The 22,930-nt window shown below is 36.0% G+C and overlaps 1 protein-coding gene across 1 annotated transcript in view; it reads right to left on the bottom strand.

Moving 5' to 3' along the window:
* AKAP6 (A-kinase anchoring protein 6) overlaps positions 1-22,930 on the bottom strand; it is a 273,079-nt gene that overhangs the window by 165,998 nt on the left and 84,151 nt on the right. Inside the window, 3 exon segments of the mRNA XM_031553601.1 lie at positions 12,536-13,311; positions 13,314-14,307; positions 18,886-19,137. Coding sequence (XP_031409461.1) covers positions 12,536-13,311; positions 13,314-14,307; positions 18,886-19,137 — 2,022 coding nt within the window.

Genomic DNA, 22,930 nt, shown 5'->3' with positions numbered 1-22,930 from the left:
AATTTTTAAAAAAGAATATGAAAATGCTGAATATTTTCATTTTTGATACAAGATTGCATTAGATGAGGAATCTGGATATATGCAATAAAGTAAACACTAGCATGAACACTGTCAAAATTATGATACAAATTACAGAGGATGCAGGTGCATCCAGTTAACACCACTGTAGAATGCTTTATGTATGCCTTCCTTCTAAGTCAAATTTTGTTTTTACTTTTCACGGATAAAATTTCCCAGATGTTTTGTGCCTCTATATAGCACAGGTAGGAACATTAATTCAATACCTTTTGGCTTGTAATTTTAAGCTGTGGAGGGAAAATAGTGCTCAGTTTATTAGGCTAACATTTTCATTTAACACATATGCTGGCTTATTGTACGAAGGCATACTTCTGGTCATTGCATTTTTGAAAGCACAAAACCCTTCTAATAAGTTGAACTAAGATTAAAATCAGAATAAAACAGAAGCGGCAAACTATTAAGTGCAAACATACTAAGCAATCTATTATGGCAGTTAAGTGTGACTCTACAGTGTCTACACAAACCCCAGTATAGAAGCACCAGACAACACTGCTTGTTAAATCACTAACCCAGACCTTTTTTCTCTCCACCTTTCCTTTTATTACACAAAGGGAATTCTCTTCTTAGAAGAATTGGTTATGAGGCTGTTGCTTAAAAATGAATGTCCAATTTTGTTGCAAGCAGACAGTGTTGTAAAGTTTGTTCCCAATTTACAAAAAGACTGAGCTCACAAGAGGGGTTTGTGAGCAAGGATGGGATGGCTCTAAGGGCTCTTCTATCACAGAATACATTAAGAAACCCTTTGTCTGACCACAAAAGGACTTGCATATTAGTCTCAGGAGGAACTCATTGCTGCTCATGGGTTTTATTTTCAAAAGGATAAAAGTGCATTTTTTTCATAGGCAAAGGTAACTCAAAGAAATCCAGGTACTCAAGAGGATGAGGCTGCAACAAACTGCCATGGATAATTTAATTGGAGTTGGACTCAGAGACAACAATAAAACCATTAGCAGTACAGATGTTAGGGATTCCCAAGGAACAAAAATGCCACAATGGAAAATATTCTTTGTGTTACATTGTCATTCTGTGGTAGATAATGACTTTGCTGAAATACAGAACTGACCAAGCACATCAGGAGGATGCTAATATTTAATATGCAGTTAGGGATACATTCGTTCACAAATGGTCTAGAAACTAGCAGCTTTCAGCTAAGAAGTTACTATGCTTACTCAATAACCTCAGCCTATGAGAATATGGAATTTAAATATTCACTCAAAACAGGGAAAGAGAAAGATAAAGACTTTTCACACTGGACATTTCTGTAGAGTTATATCTTAGTCTTCTACTATATACTGCTTAGTTAGGCATTTTTAAGGCCAAATATTGTGCTAAACAAATCTTTCACAAATGCAGCTCTTGGTTTTGTATCCAACAACCACATATAAAATTAGAAGTAACTGAAGGTACTTTCTCTGATGGGCATCCAGCTTACTGGTCACAATTTATACAGTTACAGAATGAAAAAGAGCAGCACAGGATGTTTACTGGCTCATGATGTTTTCTTATTTAAAGTTCACATTATATATCCTGATGCTGCAAAACAAGGATTAATATGTAAAAATATGGAGTTATATCAGTCACACATAATTCAGCTTTTCAGGGAGAGGTTCTGGAGAGTCAAGACTACTTCTTGTGTGTGACAAAGCACAGCTCTTAGAAGCCTAGGAAAACACTGCAAATTAATTCAGCTCTAATTTTGCCCCTAAAAGTCAGTGAAAGGATCCTCTTGACCTTAGTTCTTGCAGACTTTTTTTTTAGTCCACTACTAAACCTGCAGACTTTACTAGCATTCCTAAGTTATACTGTAGTCTGACTAGAGCAGGAATGGCAGTAAAAGCTTTTAAGAAGTTCTTATGTTCCCAAAGCCTTCTTGGTAAGAGAATCACAAACATAAATGGCTTAAAAGGCAGGATACAGAGGAACAAGCAGTGCAGTTTTACTTTTCAGTCCATTAAAAATAACTACATGTGAAGACAGGGAACCTGATTCTGCAACAGTAATGTCACTGCCCCCATGGGATTGTTGTGTAGGAGCAGAAATAAAGTCAAAGAGCAGGTTACACTAATCTATGTCTTAAGAACCTTTCATGAACGCATCTCTCTACAGTACTTATGGCACCTTTCCATGGTGCCATAAATGTGATTCTTTCCTCACTCTATGCCTTGTCTTGCCTTTGCTCAAGGTGAAGATCTAATTTCTATTTAAAAGAACCACCACAAGCTGTCCAATACTATTTGAAACTTACAAGATCTAAAAAGAGACCTTGACAGTATCAGCAGATAGGCTCTGGAGCAAAACTAAAGATAGTTACAGGAAAGTATGCCAAAGTCTTCCAAAGCCCTATTCCTGAGTGATGTTTTCACAGAGAGCAGACAAGCTTCTAGCACCACTGACAGCACTTCCCCAGCCTTCTGGCCAGTGACCACCTACAGCCTAGAGGCAAAATCAATGGGCTGGAAGGACACTGCTGGGCAGCAAAGATCCAAGCAGCCTTGAGGCCAAACACATATGCATCTGTATGCCATACAGTGGCATAGAAAATGTCCTCATGCCTTTGCAAGTATTATAGAGAGGACCATTGCAGAGAAGGGAGGGGAACAGGAAAGCTCTCTGATACATTCATCATTTAAGGAATCATCTGGTGTGAACTTAACAGCAATATGGATTGGTTGTAAACCTCCAGAGATGCCATCTGCTCAGAAGGCAGTAATGCCAAGCATACAAAATGTCTGCTGATCTCTTACACTATGTGACCAGGCTTTCTACCAGAGACTAAACATTAACATCCATAACACCAGTAAGGCTTCAGGCTTCCAGTGAGGAGAGAGTTCATGCTGCAGAAGTATAGATCAATGCTGTATCTCAAAAGTGGTATGGAATTCAAAGCACTCCTGGGAATCAAATAACTAGCATATCTTTCTTTGATGGAAAAATTTCACATACATCAAAACATACTAGATGACAGGAAATTCTTTTGCCTACCTACCTCCTAAGTTACCATGCATCACAACTGGGAACTGGGCTATTTTCAAGGCAATATTTCATTCAGATTGGCTGAGGCTCACCGTACTCATGGCCACAAGAGCAGCGCTTGCAGCCTCGCCTGGCAGAGCCTGCACGGACATGATTCTTTCACTTGCCTCATTCAGCATCCCTAATCTGTCCTCTGATGAAATTTTGAATGGGTAGAGGTTCTTGGGAACATAATTTGAAACTATGGAGTAAATGAGACAAATACAAGAGTTAAAGGATACCGAGATCCCTGAAAAGGAGATAGGACAAGGAAAGGATGGATAAACAAAACAAAATAAACAAGCTAATGGAAATGAAATTGACGCACAAAAGAATTTAAGGCAGTTCAGTCACAGTGCTGATGCCATAAGGCCTGAACAATGCACAAACTTCTGAATGATCACCCAAATCAGGTCCTTGAATGGTCTGGTCAATGCTACGTACTGTTTCTCAAGATAAATTCCTTCACAAATAGCAATGCCTGTTATTGATCATGTCTCCCAGTAGCTTTCACTACTCTTAAAATAGCTGTTTCTGAGTCATTTATTTTCTATATAAAAAAAGATATGCACCCAAAATGTGTTCCAATAGAATATAAGTTTAAGTTTCTCATACGTGTTAGAGCATCAAGTATGTCAAGCTCAGCCTTTTTTATATTATAATCCTAAGTCAAAGATTTGCCCTGTGTAAAGAACAGCCAACGTGTTCTTGACGTGAATCTTTTTAGGTCACATACACTTGGACTCACTTAGCTGATAAACCAGGGAGCAAGATATAACCACAGTCTCTGGATATTTGTAGCCAGAAATGTACAAAGGGAAGGATAAAAGCAGCAAATGTGCCTGAGAGAAGACAGATCATGTTAGCTACTCCCCAAAAGGGGAACTTCAGCTCTGCAGTTGCTGAAAGCTGAAAGCAGGATCTGGGTTCTGGAGGGATCCTGAGCACAGTGCAGGAGAGGGCAGAGTGGTCTGGCTAAGAGGGAACTGGTAAAAATAGTTATTCTGTAAATGTTTCCAAATTTTGGTTAAAAAAAAAAAAGTAAACTCAGAATTATGGTTTAAAGAGGATATAAAGGCACCAAAATGAGTTGCTATGTCCTGGTTACAGGATAGGGGCTGATTGCTGGGATATATTAACATATTCACATCCATTTTATGGTCCCAAATTCTCTTTTTGTCCACTGTTATAAGCTCTAAACTACAACAGAAAATACAGAAGTTAGTTCAGGATCTATCATTCCTAAGTAGATTTGTTATTTATTCTACAGAAAAACCTAAAGCAAAATGTTCTGATCAGAATATTCCCTATTCTTTCAATATGAAATGTTTGTTGTGCAGCAACCTTGATCCAAACTCCATGGTTAGTGAGAGTATGTAGTCAGCATCTACATTTTCAGTGAAGCTAGTTGCCTGCTACACTTTTTTTAAAAATGCTGTCAATGTAACTATTGATGTTGAAACAACATATGGTGATGTAAGGGTACTTGGAAGTACTGGATTGCCTCTTCATGTAATTATTTTAAATGTTGTGTTGGCAACAAACCTTATTTTCAGATTGTTTTACAGCTAATGTATGTATTTTTTATTATAAGCTGAACTTCATCCAAAAGATGAACTAACCTTCATTTGCAATTTTTCCATATAATGGCTTCTATAATATATCAGACAACTTTAGTTCGCTCAGAAAAAATAGGCAGCTATGGATGGCCATCATTTCTTGCTTGGCATGCTCTGAGTATTTAGGGGTCAGATGGAGCCTGGGGGTGGGACAGCCATGTTCAGCTGTTCATCCTGCTGAGGGTCAGCTGTGACCTTGCACATGCGCTGGGCTGCACCACAGGACTCAACTGGTGCCGTCTGAGTGCCTCCTCCCACCAGTCCTAGCATTTCCTTACTGTTTGATCCTATAGTTCTTGGAAATTGACCTCACTCCCCCAGCATTTAATTCCTTTGAAACTGCATGTAATGTACATATACCATGGTTGTTCCTGCAGAACAATGCAGAGTGGGCCTAATGCGTGATTTCAATTTAAAAGAGGTTTGAAAGTTGTCTGGACAGCTGCAAACAATTTACTTTTTCCCAAACAAAGAATAAACCATGTTAAAATAATGACATTAACCAAATTGAGTACTTTCATCAAATGGCACAAAATCAACTTCAAAGATTCAGTGCTTTTGTAATAAAAGATAAATTAATTATATTTTATGTATCATTTTCAGCAAGGTAGCTGGCAAGTGATGGAGAAGGGCAGAAAGGCATAATATTCTTGGTCTGAAAATAAGAAAGTCATATTAATCACTGCTTATCTATATAACATAAGTTCTCTAAATGATAGAAAAAATAGCAAATACACGTTTAGTAAGACATTTATTATTTGCAGAGAATAGTTTATGTTTGAAATATATTTCACAATATCTGTGAAGTGAAATGGTACACTTCCACAATAGAAGTGAGGGTGCAGGTTATATTTTATAAAGTTTAATAGCAGACATACTCATGCTATTATTTTAAATCAGAATGACATTTCAACATTAAATTCATTGGAATAAAATTCAAAGCAAAAATAGTTGGAACCTACACTAAAGTAAAAGTATCCTCCTAAGGATGAATATTCATAAGGAGGAAAGATTATTGTTTACAATTATTTAATTTCTGAATTTCTAACAAATCCGACTATAAAGTTACACAAATCTTGTTCGTTTGAGAAGCAAATTCGTTTCTATTAAATAGGTGCTGTAACGACAACTGGCCTCAAGAGGGTGATATATTACCATATCGAAAAGTTTTCCTATTGAAGGAAAAAATACCAAACCACTCTTCTTTACTAAAATAGAGCAGATGCTATTTGCTTATGAGTAACTGTTGTATGTATTGACCTCTGCTAAATCCTTGACACGAATAGATGCAATGACCATGATTTTCCCTCAAAGTCAGAAAGTTGAATTCAGCATTTCCTATTGAGTGAGGTTAATTGGTGAGGTTACATCTGCCACCTCTCAAGAGATATTTAAACTCTTTGACCTATGAACTTGTTTTGCAGTTAAGATTTCTGTGTTTAAATACTAAAACAGGAAAAATAGTGATTGCCACTATTCTGTAAATATAACAACAGCAGGGAGAAATTAAGATTTGTCCTCTTATTTTCCTCCATTATTATTGCTCTAGTTCCCCAATTTCATGTCCTATTATGTACTCAATTTTTGTTCATCTGCAGTCTACAAAAAGATCATGTCATTATTACTTCCTCCACTGATTGCTTTTCTTTTGCCTCCTAATTTACTTACCTTCCCTTCCCTTCCCTTCACTTTTTTTTTTTTTCCTTCCAGTGGTCTCTCGTGGAGAGTCCTTTCTAACCTCTTTAATTCTGAGTTTAATTTTTTTTTTAAACCAAAATTTGGAAACCTTTACAGAATAAAATAACAGGCTCTGGTCTTTTGTTTGTTGTCTTTTTATTCTTTGTTTTTAACCCCAAAAGATTTGTTTTTAACAAATTTACAATTTTCTCTTGTTTTCTGTACTTCAGCAGAGTTGTGACAAATTTGTACTGCAATACATAGGTTGAACCTGGTTTGGACTTATCTGGGCTAGTTTATGCTAGCTCCTAAACTTCAGTTACTGCTATAGTCTAGTAGTATTTAAGTTTCAAATGATTCTGGGCGTCTTTGGTCTCATACAGCACAGTAAGGAAATACTCCTGTAGTCAGATGGTGGCATCAGCGGGTAAAATTATTAAGTTTTTGCAACTTGAATATGTACACACATCTACATTTCTGTTTGCTTGTTGGCTCTATCTTGGTCAACCTGCTCTGTGAAGTTTCCAAAGATTGTCCAACAGAAAGTAGAAGCAAATCTAGTCCTCATTCTGGCAAACTTATTTGATCTACTTGAAATCAGGGTTCAAAATAAGTCTTTGCTAAAATAAAGGAATATTCAGATAAGATGTAAATTATGTTAGCTAAGGATAGTTCAAGCTCCTTGTTAGGATTATCATCTGCACTCCAAAATCTAAGGCAAGGATGAACATTTATTTGTCTTTCTGGTTGCTTGTAAGACAACTTGAAAAAATCCGTGTAAGCCTACAGATAGACTGAAATAAACCTCTGAGAGACAGTTTTCTGTCCACATTTGCCACAAATCATATTCATTCTGATGCTCAATGATGATAAATATGATTTAAGAGTTAGTATGCTTTAATGTTTCATTTCTGATCTTAACATACTGGAAAGAATGGAGGAATGAAAACCAGTTGCTGTCAAAACACATAAAGGCACACAAAAAGAAAAGGATATGAACATATTCTGAAGAGTTATGCAATAATCTTACATAAGTGGACTTGATCTTTCCTCTGAATTTAATCCTCTCTAGACCCTTGAACATTTCTCCTACTCTGACTCATCTCCAGTATGTACACATTTTAAGGCAATGATGCATTAACAACAGTAGGTAGGTTGGAATTTAATTTAGTTGGAAGTTAGCAATAATGTATTATTCAAATAATTAAATATTTAGACTAGACCATGGGGACTCTACTGTACTGTATCTTTCTGGAATATCCTGTACACTCTCGCAGAAAATACATAAAACATCAGTATCCAGGAGCCTAAGTGTATTATGTAACAGAACAGCTAGACCTTAAAGCATTGGGAAAAGTGCAGTTCTATGGAAATAGAAAGCAGTGAGCATTCTTTCTTATCCCTCTGTATATAACCATCCTTAAGGGAACAATAGAAAACACAAATGTCAATTCAACAGTTATCTGTTTGATAATGATGGCACTTCAAGGAGTGAAAAAAAAAAATCAAATCAATATAATGTAAAAAATCAATACATTAACTAGTTAACAGAGTTTCTCAGAAGTTATTTCAAACTGAAAACAAGAGGACTGGGATGTGGAGTTTGGCTATGTACACAGCAAGAATCAAGAGGTGTTTGGAGCTAAAGGTTTTGCATCAGATGTGAGCCAAATGGTTGATGTAGAACATCATTTGCAATCAGTTCTATATACTAGTAAAGACATATCCTGAAATCATTGCTAAATTACTAAAATTTGGAGGTCTTTACATGGGGAATTAAAAAACAGTTTTGAACAAGCACGTGCTTCACAATATATAACTTCTAAAGTCAGTTTTAGATGTGCAGTTACAAATTCAGAATTTGCACAGCTTGCATAGTCGTTGCTGGTTTTGCAAAGATTCCCAGTGACAAACTCACTCAGTATGAAGCAAATGCCAAAGAAAAGTGCATGCACTCAGAAGAGATGTTTAAATTCAAGCAAACTGTTAGAAACCCAAATGTTCACTGTATTTCAATATCATTTTTTACTAAGAAGCATTTGAGTAGAATTGTGAATTCCATATGCATTATTGCTTAATAATAGTTTAACCAGCTTGTAAACCAAGGGATGGGCTTTTAAAGCAGGGGAGTATCATCAGATCAAAAGCAACAAAATAGTTCTTCACTCACAGTACAAAATATGATGTGACATCCAAAATTATGCTGCAAAAGCAGCAAAACTGCTGAGAAGACTGCAGTGTTGCCAAGGCATTTCTGGATCTGATACTTTTTTACTTGGCATTGTGTTTTTGTTGGTAATCTTTTTTTTGATTTTTGTTTTTGCAAATAGCTCATCAGCAAAGAGCAGTATTTCAGTATATTATGAAGCAGCACAGTAAGATTTATAAATGAAAAAATGTGGACCATCCCTTTACTATTAGGAAAAATATGCAATCCATTTATTTTAAGGGAGTCAGTATTAAAGCACTTTTGCATAATTTATTGAAAGAAAAAAGGCTGGAGAAAACACTACAACACTTGAAAAATCCTTTATCTGGTAATTCAAAAGAAGCAAGTCCTGTTCCCTGTCAATTATCTTTGCTTTTTTCATCTGTTCTGATATTACTGGCTTATGTTCTGTTTTTCTTCATTACCAAGTCCTATCATTTTCTATAAGCTTTTTTAGTACCCTTAGCACTATGGCCAAACTTCATTTGTCCTCTGTACATGCTCTTTGCCCTAATGATGAAAGTAATCTCCAAATACAAGTAAACTTTGCTTCTCGTATAGCAATCCAACTTCTACATTAACTATACCAATGCAATGTTTACATCTCATTTTCTGCCCAGAAGAAACTATGTTCTCTATCAATATAAACAATAAAAATTCAGTCCTCTAAATATTTTCCAGCCATCTCTCCACTACCCAAATGGACTCCCAACTCTATCTCCAACATGTAATTTGCTCTACTGAGCCCATCAAACCATTTGCAGAAGCGTACAGCTTATCACCTTGTCACTACCCTCTGAAAATACAAGTATTTCCCACACAAACCCATAGGTTATTTGTCACTCTAACAAGTTTAGCTCTGATAGTACACTTTCTTTTGTAGACTGCATACTTCACTTCACTTAGTTCCCCCCACACACAGGAAAATTAATCCTATTACTCTAATAACTCAGAAAAGAGGTTTTTGATCTCTGCTCCACTGAGAGATCTTGGCTGCAAAGGGGACAAATGGCTGCACAAGGGTGACAATGCCCCTGACTGGACCCTAGAAGGCAACACGAGGACTTGCAATAACTCTTCATTTTAGGATCCCTGGTGCATACTCTAATCCACAACATAAAAATGTGTCAAGAAGGTGAGTAAAGAGTGCCAGTCTGAACTGCCTGACAAAGACAGAGCAACCAGAGTTTGGGGAAATTCATGAAAAGATGGGATCAATAGATATCAGATTGCTGTTTTCAGAGAAATTCAGGTATTCATTTGACTCTTGCAAAAACTGAGCTTGCAATAAAACAAGCTGCAAGTCTGTAAACGGGGAAAATTTGGCAATTTTTCTGGTTGAATTTTTTTTTTTAAATTACCATCACTATCTTATTACTGAGGTGATTTAAAATGTATTATTACAATATCATCCCTAAGATGATCTTCCAATTTTTCAGTTTGCACATAAAATTGAAAAAAATATATTATTAGTATGATTTTAAGGGAAAATTAGTTTTATCAAAGAAAGGAAACTTTCAAAACGGATACGGTGGAGTTCTAGAATGGTTGAGGTTGGCATGGACCTTTGGATCCATGTGGTCCAACCCCTGCTCAAGTAGAAACACCAAGAGAGAAGTGCCCATGCAGCTTTTTAAGATCTCCAAGGAGACTGCAGAGCCTCTCTAGTCAGTCTGTGCTTCTGCTGTTACCCACATGGTAAAATGTTGACTGATGTTCAGATAAAGCCTCCTTTGTTCCAGACTGTGTCCATTTCCTTTTGTCCTGTCATTGGGCACCACTTAAATAAACTTGGCCCCGTCCTCTTTGCATCCTCCCTTTAGGTATGTATACACATTAATAAGATCCCCGAGTCTCATCCAGACTGAACAGTCTTACTGCGAATAATGCCAGTGATTTTGCCTACAGGAATTATGCTGACATATCTTTTCCTTTTCCAGTTAGTATAACAGAAACTACCAACCTGAATCTCCATTCTAAAATTAATTTAGAGTAGCTATTAAAGGGTAGCTATTAATGCTGTTTTTAGTGTACAACTACATCTTGACAATAAAAGGAATATTCAGAATTTTCTATCACTCATTCTCACATTTATCTCCAAATGTAATTTCAGAAATGTACACGGAACTGCCACAAAAAAATGTAGCATACCACAGAACGGGGATATCCAGTACTACCTAAATAAGAAACATGTGCCAAAGAGTTAACTGCACTACAGCACAAAATATGGCAGAAATATGTAGTGTTTATCACAAAGAAAGTGTCCCAGTTCAACAGCAATTAGGCCAGTCAAGCAGAATTCTGTCTATGGATAATCAGAAAGATTAACAGTATAACAGTACCTGTGCAAGGGCATCTGCATAATTTGGAAGTATGAAAAAACAAATTTGACTGGTTTCCTCAGATGATTACGTTCCATATAAATGAGACAATGGAAAAGTCTTCCAATAAATACTTTAGCATACATTCAGCAAATTGCTTACTATCAAAGTATTTCCAGATTTACGTTAACTCAAAATTATTCCCGTCAGTATAAAATTTTGAAACCACTTTCTTCACTCTATTAAAATAGCTAAAATATGACTTTCAGTGATTTTGAGGCTGCCAGTTCTTTCAAAGCTGTTGTTCTCCAAAAAGGAAAGGTTGAGTTCTTTTAGTTTTGTTTTACAATCTCAATAAATAAAATATATTAGGCTAGACATTTTCCACAATGTAAGTGGATTACAAACATGCATGAGCTTGCTTCTTCTTAATTAGCTTCTCCTTTCATACCTGACTTCATTAGTTAAAATTACCTGACTTCATTTATTAAAATTAGCACACACACACACACACACACACACAACAAAAAACAAAAAAAAAAAGAATTTGAATTACTGCTAAGACACATATTCATACAATTAGGAATCCTCTTTTTGGGACTGAAGATTTATTAAATAATAGAACTGAACTAAATGCCAAATGATGATAATTAAGTAATGATACACTTTTCCTATTCGGTTTGGGTAATTATGAAACAGGAGATTTGGCAAAAGAAAGGACTCTGTTGTGACATAGGTATGGTATTTTTTAGGAAGATTTTGTTTGCAATTTTTCATAACCTCACATAACGGAGGAATTTTCTATTTTTTCTATTACTTATGTCAAATTAAATTTGCTCAGAAGATATCACTGAGGCAGGAATTATCTCAGTAAAAGCTCTTGTATTGAAAAACTAACCATTTTTAGTTCTATAAACAGAAGACAGAATAACAACAACAGAATAACAACGTTAAAATAAATAACAGCGTTAACTGCAACTTTTTTCCCTTTCTGAAGAAGAGCTACTTTAGAAGTGATGCAAGAAGCCAAAAAAAAAAAAAAAATCCTATCTCAACTCAAGTTAAATTAAAAGCTGTTATGCTTAGTTCCACCAACACTAGGAGGAATATCAGTGCAAAAAAGAGAACTGATTAAAATGAAATGTAGTTATTATACATGATGTGACAGGAGTCAAGAAAATTATCCCCATATTCTCGGACTAAAGCAAATTTTTTATTTATTTTTATTTTTATTTTTTATTTTCTGCAAAGAAAATAGGCAATATGAAGTGGGGACAACAAAACATCATTTCACTAAAACAACGATTTTCAAATTCTTCTAAAAATAACCTATTATGCACATAACCTTGGCCAAAAGAAGCTCTGCTATCTTTGTAGAGTATGTTTTGCCAAGTTTAAAGGCGTTGGTGTAAGTAAAACAATCAAATTCTGTATAATTAAGGTTAACTGCAGCCAGTCATAAGCACAATGATTACTGTTGTCTACTTCTATTGGTCAGTAGAGACTACTTTCATTATTAAAAGAATAACAAAACCGATTTTCCCTTGCTCCCAGCTCTACCTCCATATACAGGCTTATTAAAAACACAGCACAAAAACACAGGATTTTTATGACCTTACCTCAATTTTTTCCCATATGGTTTCGTAATTCTCTTGATGTTGTATATCTTGCATGAGTTGACGAATTAAAGCTGATTTATTTGAGGCAGAGGTTTCATTCTCAATGCGCTGTGTGGCAGCTGTCCTTTCCGACTTTCCTTCAGTATATTTTTTAATGCCAGACACAGGCATAGAAAGATCTTCATCAGAGAGAATATCACTGAGAGGCCCAGATTCAATACTGTCACCCAAGGAAGATACTACATCACTTGAAGAGCTTGGTGAAATTCTACCCATTTTTTTGTGTTTTTTTACCTGGTATGTAGGATACATTTCCGAATCTGAGTTCATTTCTGACAACTCCCAGTCATCGATATTTTGAATAGCTTCTCTTCTGGGCCTTTGAGGCAGCAGCTTTGTCAAATTTTCCAGTTTTAAAGCTAGCACTTCAGTCTGTTTGAGATGTGAAGGAAGTGCTAAATATTCATCAGAACCATACCAGACCTCACCATCTTTACTGTTTGTATGACTATAACATGGCGATGAGGATAAACTTTTATTTTTCTTTCTTCTCGGTAAAAGAGGTGATGAGTTGATATGTTCAGAACTAGCTGAGGAAGCACTCTTTTGGCTACATGGTGAGCCAAAAGGCTCAGTTTTACCTTGTGATTGTCCATTTAGGTCTCCCTGATTACAAGCATCTGATGATGCAGAAATAGAATCAGTTTCTGCGCCCTCTAGACACTGAGAGTTATGAGAAGTAATTCCATTTTGTAGAGAATGTCCTCTTTTTTTACTTCTATTGGTGGAGCTGTTTTACACATACGTACAGACGTTCTGCCAGCTTTCACTTTCTCTGGAGTGTCATGAGACTTCTTGTGCTTTGATTTTTCTTTACAGGTATAGTAAGTAGGTTTTCCTAGACTCACAGGACTGTTCTTAAAGTGATTATTTATTGTGTACTCAAGATTACTATCGCCTATTTTATTTAAGCAATCATAAGACTGACTAACAGCAGATGGACTACTATAGGTTGACTGTAAAGCCAGGCAAAGTTTGGACCTGTCTGGTGGATCTAACAGTGAGGGTGTACTTCTACTCATTTCATTCTTTACTATCTGAGAGATTTGCCTTTTAAAGTCATTGTTTTCCATATAGTCTTTAAATACATCATCTTTCAGAAACAGACCTCTTTTTGGCAAAGTAGGCTGTGTGGGGGAATCTTCATTATAGTTAAAGCAGTCTCTTATGGATCTCTTAGGATTTGAGTTTTCACAGTGAGGGTGTTTGATTTTTTCATCACTGAGTTGTGAAAGATTATATTCTGGTTTCTTTTGTGCAGGAACTGTTTTGTTCTCAGTTGATGAGATGCCATCTTCAGAGCAAGGTCCTTTAGAAACAGGAGAATTAGCAGAAGATTGTGAAAGCTCATGTAGTCCTTTCCTGTCCTTGCTTTCATCTCCATCTTCTGATGCAAGAGGTAAATGTTTTTTCTCATTTAATGCTTCATTACACTGAGGAGCAATGGAATCTGTTGCTACTGCAAGTAAACCCACACTTCTGATAAGTCCTGGAAAGTCCTTATCCATCTCACTGTAGTTCCAGGATTCAAATGATTTTGCTTTACCTTGGTTGGATGTCATATCGTCTAGAGCACCAAGCAAATCTTCACTTGGACTGTAGTCAGATAGTTCAAATGCAGTAATACCACAATCCAATGACAAGTAATTCTGAGAACATTTGATCGTTAGCTGTCCAGAATCATCAACTTCAGTTAAAGAGTCGAGTCGATCCTGAAATAGATGAAGAAATGGTACCTTTTAGAAGTTTAATTTCATATATTACACACAAGATAATTAAATATCAGCTTTATGCTTAAATGCCTAAGATCTAGTAAAGCATTAATCACTGAACAACCAAGAAACTGAAAAGTTGATCTAAGAAAAATAAAACAAAACTTTAGGTCAATTGGTTATAACAAACTATTTAAAAACATCAAAGGCAGAAATTCATGTTTTAGGGTTCTAGGTGGTTAAATCTGTATGCTGGTCTTTTTTCCCTGATTTGGTGTCTACATAATAGATATTTTTAAGGCAGTTTTACCTAGAGAAGGTGCTATTACCCCTACAATCCCACAATAAGCCACTTAGACTATAGTCTGAACCAGAAGAGTCTCAATAAAGAAGGCTATTGTTTGCAATCTTCTATAAACATGTTTGAGCTCTGTACTTACACCCACCAAATTTATATTAGTCAAAGTAAAATACAAAAAATTCCACTTACTAAAAATGTTATTTCTTCAAAAGATAGATTAGAAAAATATTTATCAACTGAAATTTTGGACTTTGAAAATATTTTTTATTTAGGATATTATATCCAGATGTAGAACCTATGCCACGAACTGTGCATCGTCAATAATCCGGAATTAAAAAGGGAAGTTTCTATAAAACTGTTGAATTTTCATTTTGAAGTTGCATTTATTAAGGAAAATAATGATTAAATAAGGATTAGTATTACAGCTGCATTTTTCCTCTAATCTCTGGAAAATATTAAAAGCTGTAAGGCCATATATAAATCAACCCCCTTCCCAAAGGCAAAAGAGGCTTTCATTTCTCCTGAGTAATGAGCTCCATTCCTTCGTCTCTTAAAAAAAGTGCTTATGAATCTTAATAAAATTTACAATCACGTTCATTAGACCATTTTGCTTGGTCATTTCCCAGGCAGCCATTTAAACATGTGCTTCAGATGAGCATTATTTAATGCCAGTATTACTATAATTTTAATTACTGTTTTTATTTCAGGAAAACATTCACACAGCTACCAAGAAGAATAACTTACTTCAAAAAATCAGTTTCCACATAGTAATGTTTCCTGTAAAACTCTGTAGGCTGTAATTCCAAAACCTTCTTGTATTTATATTTGATCCAATACAATTCTGCATTTATTTTTTTTTACTCTTTCAAATAAGTTAAATTAATTAGCAAGGTTTTTCTACTGTGAATTTTACAACTGTTTGAGAACATTCAAATTCACTGTATAGTATCATGGACTTATACTGGCCCTTTTCATACTTCTTATTTTTATCAATTGTGAAATACAACTCATAGATTAGCTTCAGCTAAGAATTCAGGCTGCACTGAACTGATTTTTTCTTTCTTTCTTAGCTATTCCTGGGTAGTTCCTAAAGGGGAAAAAGTCCTTCAAAATATTAATTTTCTAAAGTTCTTATTTAAAAAACTATTTTCTCAACTTGGCATCTCCATCATAGCAGCTTGCCCCATTGATTTTTATTCTATTTCCATTATTCCTCAAAGCGTGAACTTCCATGTATCTCTTCTAGCTGGCACCAAGATAGCCAAAAGTACACTTACTGTCTTCCCAGCTAATTAGTTGTGTTCCTAAGCAAGTCAATACAGACTGTGCTGTATGCTTTCCAAAATGCTATAAATAGAGCCCAGTAGGACTGTTCCCTGCCCAGAAAATTGTTTGAACACTATGAGAGTTGCAGGAGCAGTGATGCGATTTACCACGATGCAATTGTCTCATAGAGCACAAAAGAAAACTTGGTACACCAATTCCATGGAGTTCCTCAGTTAACACTGGCAGCCTGAGCCACTGTCACATTTACAAAGAAGACGGCTGACTTAAGGATCAAGCCAAACATTTGGTGAAATGACAGGTTCATGGACTACAGAAAACATTTGATCTGCTGGCTCAGATTAAGTTTCCATCTAGACTAGTATATTATGCCTGCAATCACTTCTAAATACTTTTTGCCACTTTCAGCCAGCTAAACTACAGGATGTGGGTATATATATATATGTGCATGACCCTTTAACACAAAATATAAAAAAACAAACCTTATGAACTATAAAAAATAAACTTTAATTCCTTATTCATATTCCTCAAGAACTGAATTAAGAAAATGTTTCTGTAAGGAAGGGTTATCTGCTCGTGTAAAGTTTTTTGCCCAAGCAGTTTCACTATCCACATACGCACGAAAACCCCTAAAAGATATAATCTTTACACTGTGAGTCATTTTGTAGTCACACAACATAGACGTGTCTGGGAAAGGATCCAGGGGTGTAGGTGAGACCAGATATGATTTTCTCTATGTTATCTTTTATTATCTTTTATTTATTCTCTTCAGTCAAATAAAGCCACTACCATTATATTTGATGAAAAGCTTGAATAGATAGACTAAAAAAAGATTAAAATCTACAGAACAATTTCAGGGAATCTATTTACACATTAGAACAGAAACTTAACATTGATGTTTTTTCCTGCTATTGCCAACCATTGATTTTACCAAATGCTGTTTATGCTTTACCTGGAGAAATTAAAGAATTGTGATAGGATATACTGCTTATTATTATTATTATCAAGCAAGCCAATCTGGAAGAAAAAAAAAATCCCCACTGGAAAATAATCCATTCCTCTCCAATCAGTCCTCCCTCTTTTGGAAGGACATTTTTTATAGGAGTCGTAATAAGAGCCACGTGGGACATTTTCTGTTTCTTAGTATCTGAATCAGCTCTTTTCTTAGGTCTTGAAATCACCACACTCGAGCCAAAAAATAAAGATTTCACCCTAAGTCACCACTCTGGATTTTCAGACAAGCATCAGTTTCACTTGCCAGAGAAGATTTACCATCAACAGCAAAGGAGAAACTAAATCTGAAGCATCAGATGCACATATATCAGGAAGAGGGGGTGTGGAAGGTGGGCCCGGACATGTCTGAATATTGATTTCAGGGCCACCCACTTTGTTGTAGCAAAGGCATAAAAACTCAAAAGGGAGCAGAAAGGTATGTATGCGCATTCTCTTTAAACTCCAGAGATCTGAAATTAAGGACATTGTTACGGGGCTTTTGACTTCCTCTGTAATATAGGTCGCAGAATCCAGACAGTGATGTCCCCCAGTGGTCGATATTGAGTACAGTCTTGTGCATCTCAATTGCCGGTTACCTGGATGAAGGGACAGAGTGCACCCTCAGCAAATTTGCTGCTCATACGAAACTAGGGTTTGCTGATATTTTTCTAGAATGCTGTGCTGACTTTCAGAGAAATCTGAGCAGTTGGAGAGTTGGGTGAAGAAGAATCTCATGAAGTTCAACAAAGGCAAGTTCAGGGTCCTGCACCAGCACAGCTTTGGGCTGACCTACTGGAAAGTATCTCTGTAGAAAAGGACCTATGGGTCCTGTTGGTCCAAGTCGATCATGAGCTATCAGTGTGCCCTTGTGGCCAAGAAGGCCAGTGATATCCTGGGCTGCATTAGGAAGAGCATCACCAGCAGGTTGAGAGCACAGAGCACTGGAACAGGTTGCTCTCAGATGCTGTGGAGTCTCCTTCTTTGCAGATATTCAAATTCTGCCTGGAGTTGATCTCGTGCAATTTACTTTAAGTGACCTTGTTTGAGCAGCAGGAGTTTGTGGCAAGGAGGGAGTTGGCCTCCACTCTGACAAAGGACTAGAGGGAACAGCCTCAAGTTGCACCAGGGGAGATTCAGGTTGGACATTAGGAAATACTTCTTCTCTGAAAGAGTAGTCAGACACTGGAACGGACTAATGGAGTCACTGACTCTGAAGGTGTTCAAGAAAAGTTTAGATGTTCTACCAAGGAACATGGTTTAGTGGGATATTTTGCTGATATATCCCACTACTAATATGTGCTTGGATGTTTGAACTGGATATTACAGCTCTTTTTCCAATCTTGGTGATTCTATGATTCACTTCCAGGAAAAGACAATTTAGCTAAATGAACCCAGATTTACAAACCATTTACATGTATGTGAATTCAACACTGCATTAGAGGGAAAAAAGTTTGATTCATGCATAGTTGTTTCTCAGGCAAAATATGTGATTTAGAGACTAATTGCAAAATCACACTCATAATAGTCCATGTTCTCCGCTTTAAAGCAATATTGATATAACCTGGAAAGTTTGGGAAAACATTGTGCAAACTTCCTGTTTCTGTATGCAAGAAGGGAAATGTTCAAGCTTTTAAATGAAGAAATTACTGCACATAAAAATTGGGTTTTGAATTGCATGTGACCTTTAAATTCAAGAGCAACTAGATACTCCTCCATAAATGTTTCCATCCCTTTACAGAAATTATTTCAACCAAAAGATAACTTTATTTACCACTAATATGACATTTTTGAAAGCTGGTCTTACTGGTTCCTCTCTAAGTTTGGTTCTTACAGATACTAACCAAAAACACTCAAGATAGGTTCTTACAAAAGTAGCAATAAATGTCTGTATGCCGAGCTACACTTAAAATTGTTAACCTAGCAATTTAAAATGTGCAACAGATACAAGCTTCTTCAAATACAGATAAAATTATAAAAAATGCATAATTTAGTTACTATACCTCCTTTGTCTCTTCAGAAAATGCTTGCAGAATATCAGTCTGTCTGGTGTAGTTTCCATTAGCGTCTTGTAGCCCCTGGAGAATGCGCTCTCTCAGAACCAGAACAGAAACACGGAGCTGGTGCCAGAGTAGTTGTACTGTATGGATATCGACTATCACATTGACAGAGTATGAGAGAAGCTTCAGAGAAAACTCAGTCTCTAGTAGAGCATGAATTTGTTCAACATGATCGGATATATCTTCACAAATATCCTGTAATGGAAAAATAAAGTAGGTATTAAGCTACAGCCAAAGTCCATCCATGGATCAGATCTATTTGTCAACCACATTTTATTAATTGCAGATTAGCTTATTTCAGGAGGAAAGATAACGTAATGAATACATCTAGGGTTCTCTATTTATTTATTTATTTATTGCAACGCTACAGCAACTGAACCAGCAGCTGTCTTGTTTGGCAGGAATGCTCAGCAAGCCCAACGTACAGTAAGGAAAGATGGCATAACAAGATTACGTGAATCAGAAGCAGAAAACTAACACTGTAAACTGACATCCTAGAAGACAGAAATAGGAATGAAAGCAATAATATTGCCACAACGAATGTCTCTCTTTATCCTTTTATTTTTTTTCCCCTTCAGTTAAAATGCAGACTATATGATCTGTCCCATAATCAAGAAAATTCTTTTGGACAGTATTTCCCTTTAAACCAAGCCTTGATAGCCAAGTAGGGCAAAAGTCTGGAATGGCTTCAATGTGGATAAGCTATTTCTGAGATCCATTGCTGACTGCTGCAATGAGAAGTCGCTAATTTTTGCATAGTGTTGTTCTGAAACCAAATCAAACAGAAGGTGAGTGGAAGAGAAGCTGCAAACAGTCGCGTTGAGAAAGCAGTAAAGAAAAATCTAAGTTACCAAGTTATAAAATAAAGACCTTGATGGAATTGTATCCTCCAAATTTAACGATGTTCCAGATTTCTGAACTATACTGCAAACAGAGTAATGTCTTTATGATCAGCATCTGATTTTCTTTGTGAAAGGAAAAAATTAGCTAGCACAAGACTTTAAGGAATACTTAGACAAAAACTACTGAGTGAATAATGCTGCTTTAAAACAAGAAATGCAATTAAAATACTAAAAAAATAGCACCACAATCCAGTAAGTGGCCATATAAAAATACATAACAGTGATAAAAATAAGAATAAGAAACATAATTTTGATTCATTTCAAATTTGCTTTCTATCAAAACAATCCCATCAAACAATTATAATAAAAGCTTGTGTTTCTGACAATACTTGTGGTTTTGCACGGCAGTAGAATAACAAGATACTCAATAAAGATGATTCCTTCTAAATTAACAATGTAGTACAGTAACTTTCAGATTTGTTCAGATTTGACAACTTTAGTCTGAAAGTAAAGCCAAATTATTGAATGTATAGCTGTATGTACATAACAAATTAAACCAAATTTAAATCCTAACCCTAACTTAATCTTAAATATTAAGAAATACATTTAGTACAAGAGATAGAATATTAGCCTTAAATAAACTGCTTTGGTTGAGTACTAGAAGCAGTAACATGTTTTTATAAAGTCCTGATAGCTAAATCAAGTCTCTTTGCAGGAAAAGCTCCCAGAAATGCCAGAGGTGAACTCAAAAACATTGGAGTTTCAATGAGCAGAGTTTAGGTCTGCCTTCAGAAGGAAGCAATCTCCCTCCCTCTCTCTTTCCTTGATCACTTGGTCATGACAACTAGCATCTATACTTTCAAGCACAAAACACATGGCCTCACCTGGCAATGCTCAGGGCTGCATGTGTTCATAGCTTCAAATGTTCACACACTTCCAAAAAAGTTAATGGCTCAAGTGTTACCAAATTACTGCACTAAACCCATTCTCCAGGCATAAAGGCACAGCTAAAACTCTTGGTAAGCCACAATAGAAACTTTAGTGGAAAACACAGCTGTATTACATGTTGGTGCAAATATTTTGAAACATATTTTAAGCAAATTAGACTGAATTTGCATTCACTTCTCTAGTGCTGTTCATGTCTTCTTCCTTCCAGCCATAAAGTAGTTTAATTTCCATTCTCAGTAACAGTACACTGTCCAGCAACTGTAACTTTATATATTAGACACAATCCATACAAAAATATTTTGTATCAGCTGGACGAGCTTAATTGTGTGCCAAAGTGCAAAATAAGTTTTCACTATTTTCTAGCTTCTCAAGCACATACTCACCTGCTGAATTAAACTGCCAAAAAGATTCTCAAAAGAGAGTTTCGACAAGGAGAAGTTGTCAATAAATGAAAATACTGAGTAATGAATCTATATATTACAGCAGATCAGCAGAGTACAGAACCTCTATTAAGTTTTCTCTGAAGTTGCTGTTACTCTATCTCCCAAAGTTTCTGACGTAGACAAACTTACCACAGAAACACAGCAAAATTTCTCCTAAAATGCAAATCACAGCACCACTGAAGTTTTGAAAGTAGTCCATATTCATGGACATATTCAAATAATTTTTACAAGGCTTGTTATAAATTGCACATTTTCCTCAACAATTAAAATTCTGAAGCACTTTAGAGTTAAGGGCATTACAGCAGCCAAATGCTTCAGGCACCAACAAGACAATTAACCATTCATGACAGGTCCAGCAACATGAAGAGACCTTCAGGCCAACCTATGCAACATACAAGTAAAGGTCACATAAACATAAATAACTTATAAATGACTTTTAACTTTACTGATAAATATGTTGACATTAGGTGCTTTCTACAGCTGTATTTTCGTGGTTTTTTTTTCTCTTGCTTTTGCTGCATTCATTTTTGTTGGGTTTTTTTTTGTTTGTTTGTTTTTTCCACCTCTTATTAGATGAAAATCTGATTGAAAAGGTAAGGAAGTTTGATTTAGTTTACAGTTGGGCCAGGCATAGATTTAAAGGAACTCTGCTATTAATAGATCCAAATATTCAATGTCCAGAAGACCTGGACAGAAGTCTACAATGCATGCACAATATGTCCAGGTTGCATTAACCTTTTTTCGTATTTGCTGTGTGGTCCACTTGCACACACCATCCAAGTCTGAAGAGCAGCAAGAGCAGTTTGATTTACTGGAAGCTTACAGGCAGGTAGCATCAATGCAACAGGCTTAATGAACACACACAAACCCTGTGTGGCAGCTAGTGGTTTCATCTTCAGCCTCTGATGTACCAGATGCTGCACACATGGTTCATGGCCATACACCAGTCTACTGGGTATTTCTGGACAAGAACCATGAGAGCCATAATATCTCCCTGCATCACACAGGACTTGCGCCTTTTCATTTTCACTTGATTTTGTGGCTGTTTTCACATGAGCTGCATTTCATTTCATCAGAGGTTTGGTTCCTGGATAAAATGGATAAGAACTGAGTTTAGAGAGACTACATCTTATATTAAATTTGGAAAAAGAAATTAGATCCCTGTTGGTATCTGCTTTCCTTGCTTTGTAACTGTCATATGATGATGGAAGGCAAAGGCTCAGCAACAGAAGAGAAATAGCTGCCTAAGACTAATGCCAGCACTTCAGCAAGGAAAAATGATGGCTTTTGTCATACACATTACAGCTACTTAGTCCTTAGCAGTAGAGTGTCAATAAGGCTGCAACCTATTTACTTATCTTTGCTTTATGCTTGCCTAGTACAAAATAACTTCTTGAGAGGAAACAATACAATCTCAAATCCAGATGATATCATCTAATACAACATTTTCTTACTACTGTATGTAATATTTAGATTTATAGATAATTCAGCAAAATGAAATCATTACCTCTACCACAGCTACAAATTCAATATTTTTTTAATAATTAATGCAGTTCAAGTGCATCACGGAAACAGCACCAGAGATCTGATGTTAAGGGCAGAAATAAGTTATTCACTTTCAAGAGAATTCAAAGTCAATGTCTTTCCTGCTAAAACTGCTGGAGTCAGGCTATTTCCAGAGTTTATTCAAGTCTCGTCTTCAACTGTGGCACTTTTGAACAGTGGGGGTACTCATGGTAAAAAAATAAATAAATA

Source organism: Meleagris gallopavo, chromosome 5 (genome assembly GCF_000146605.3).
Source record: "Meleagris gallopavo isolate NT-WF06-2002-E0010 breed Aviagen turkey brand Nicholas breeding stock chromosome 5, Turkey_5.1, whole genome shotgun sequence".
Classification (NCBI taxonomy): Eukaryota; Metazoa; Chordata; class Aves; order Galliformes; family Phasianidae; genus Meleagris; species Meleagris gallopavo.
This window is presented reverse-complemented; position numbering and strand designations above follow the sequence as displayed.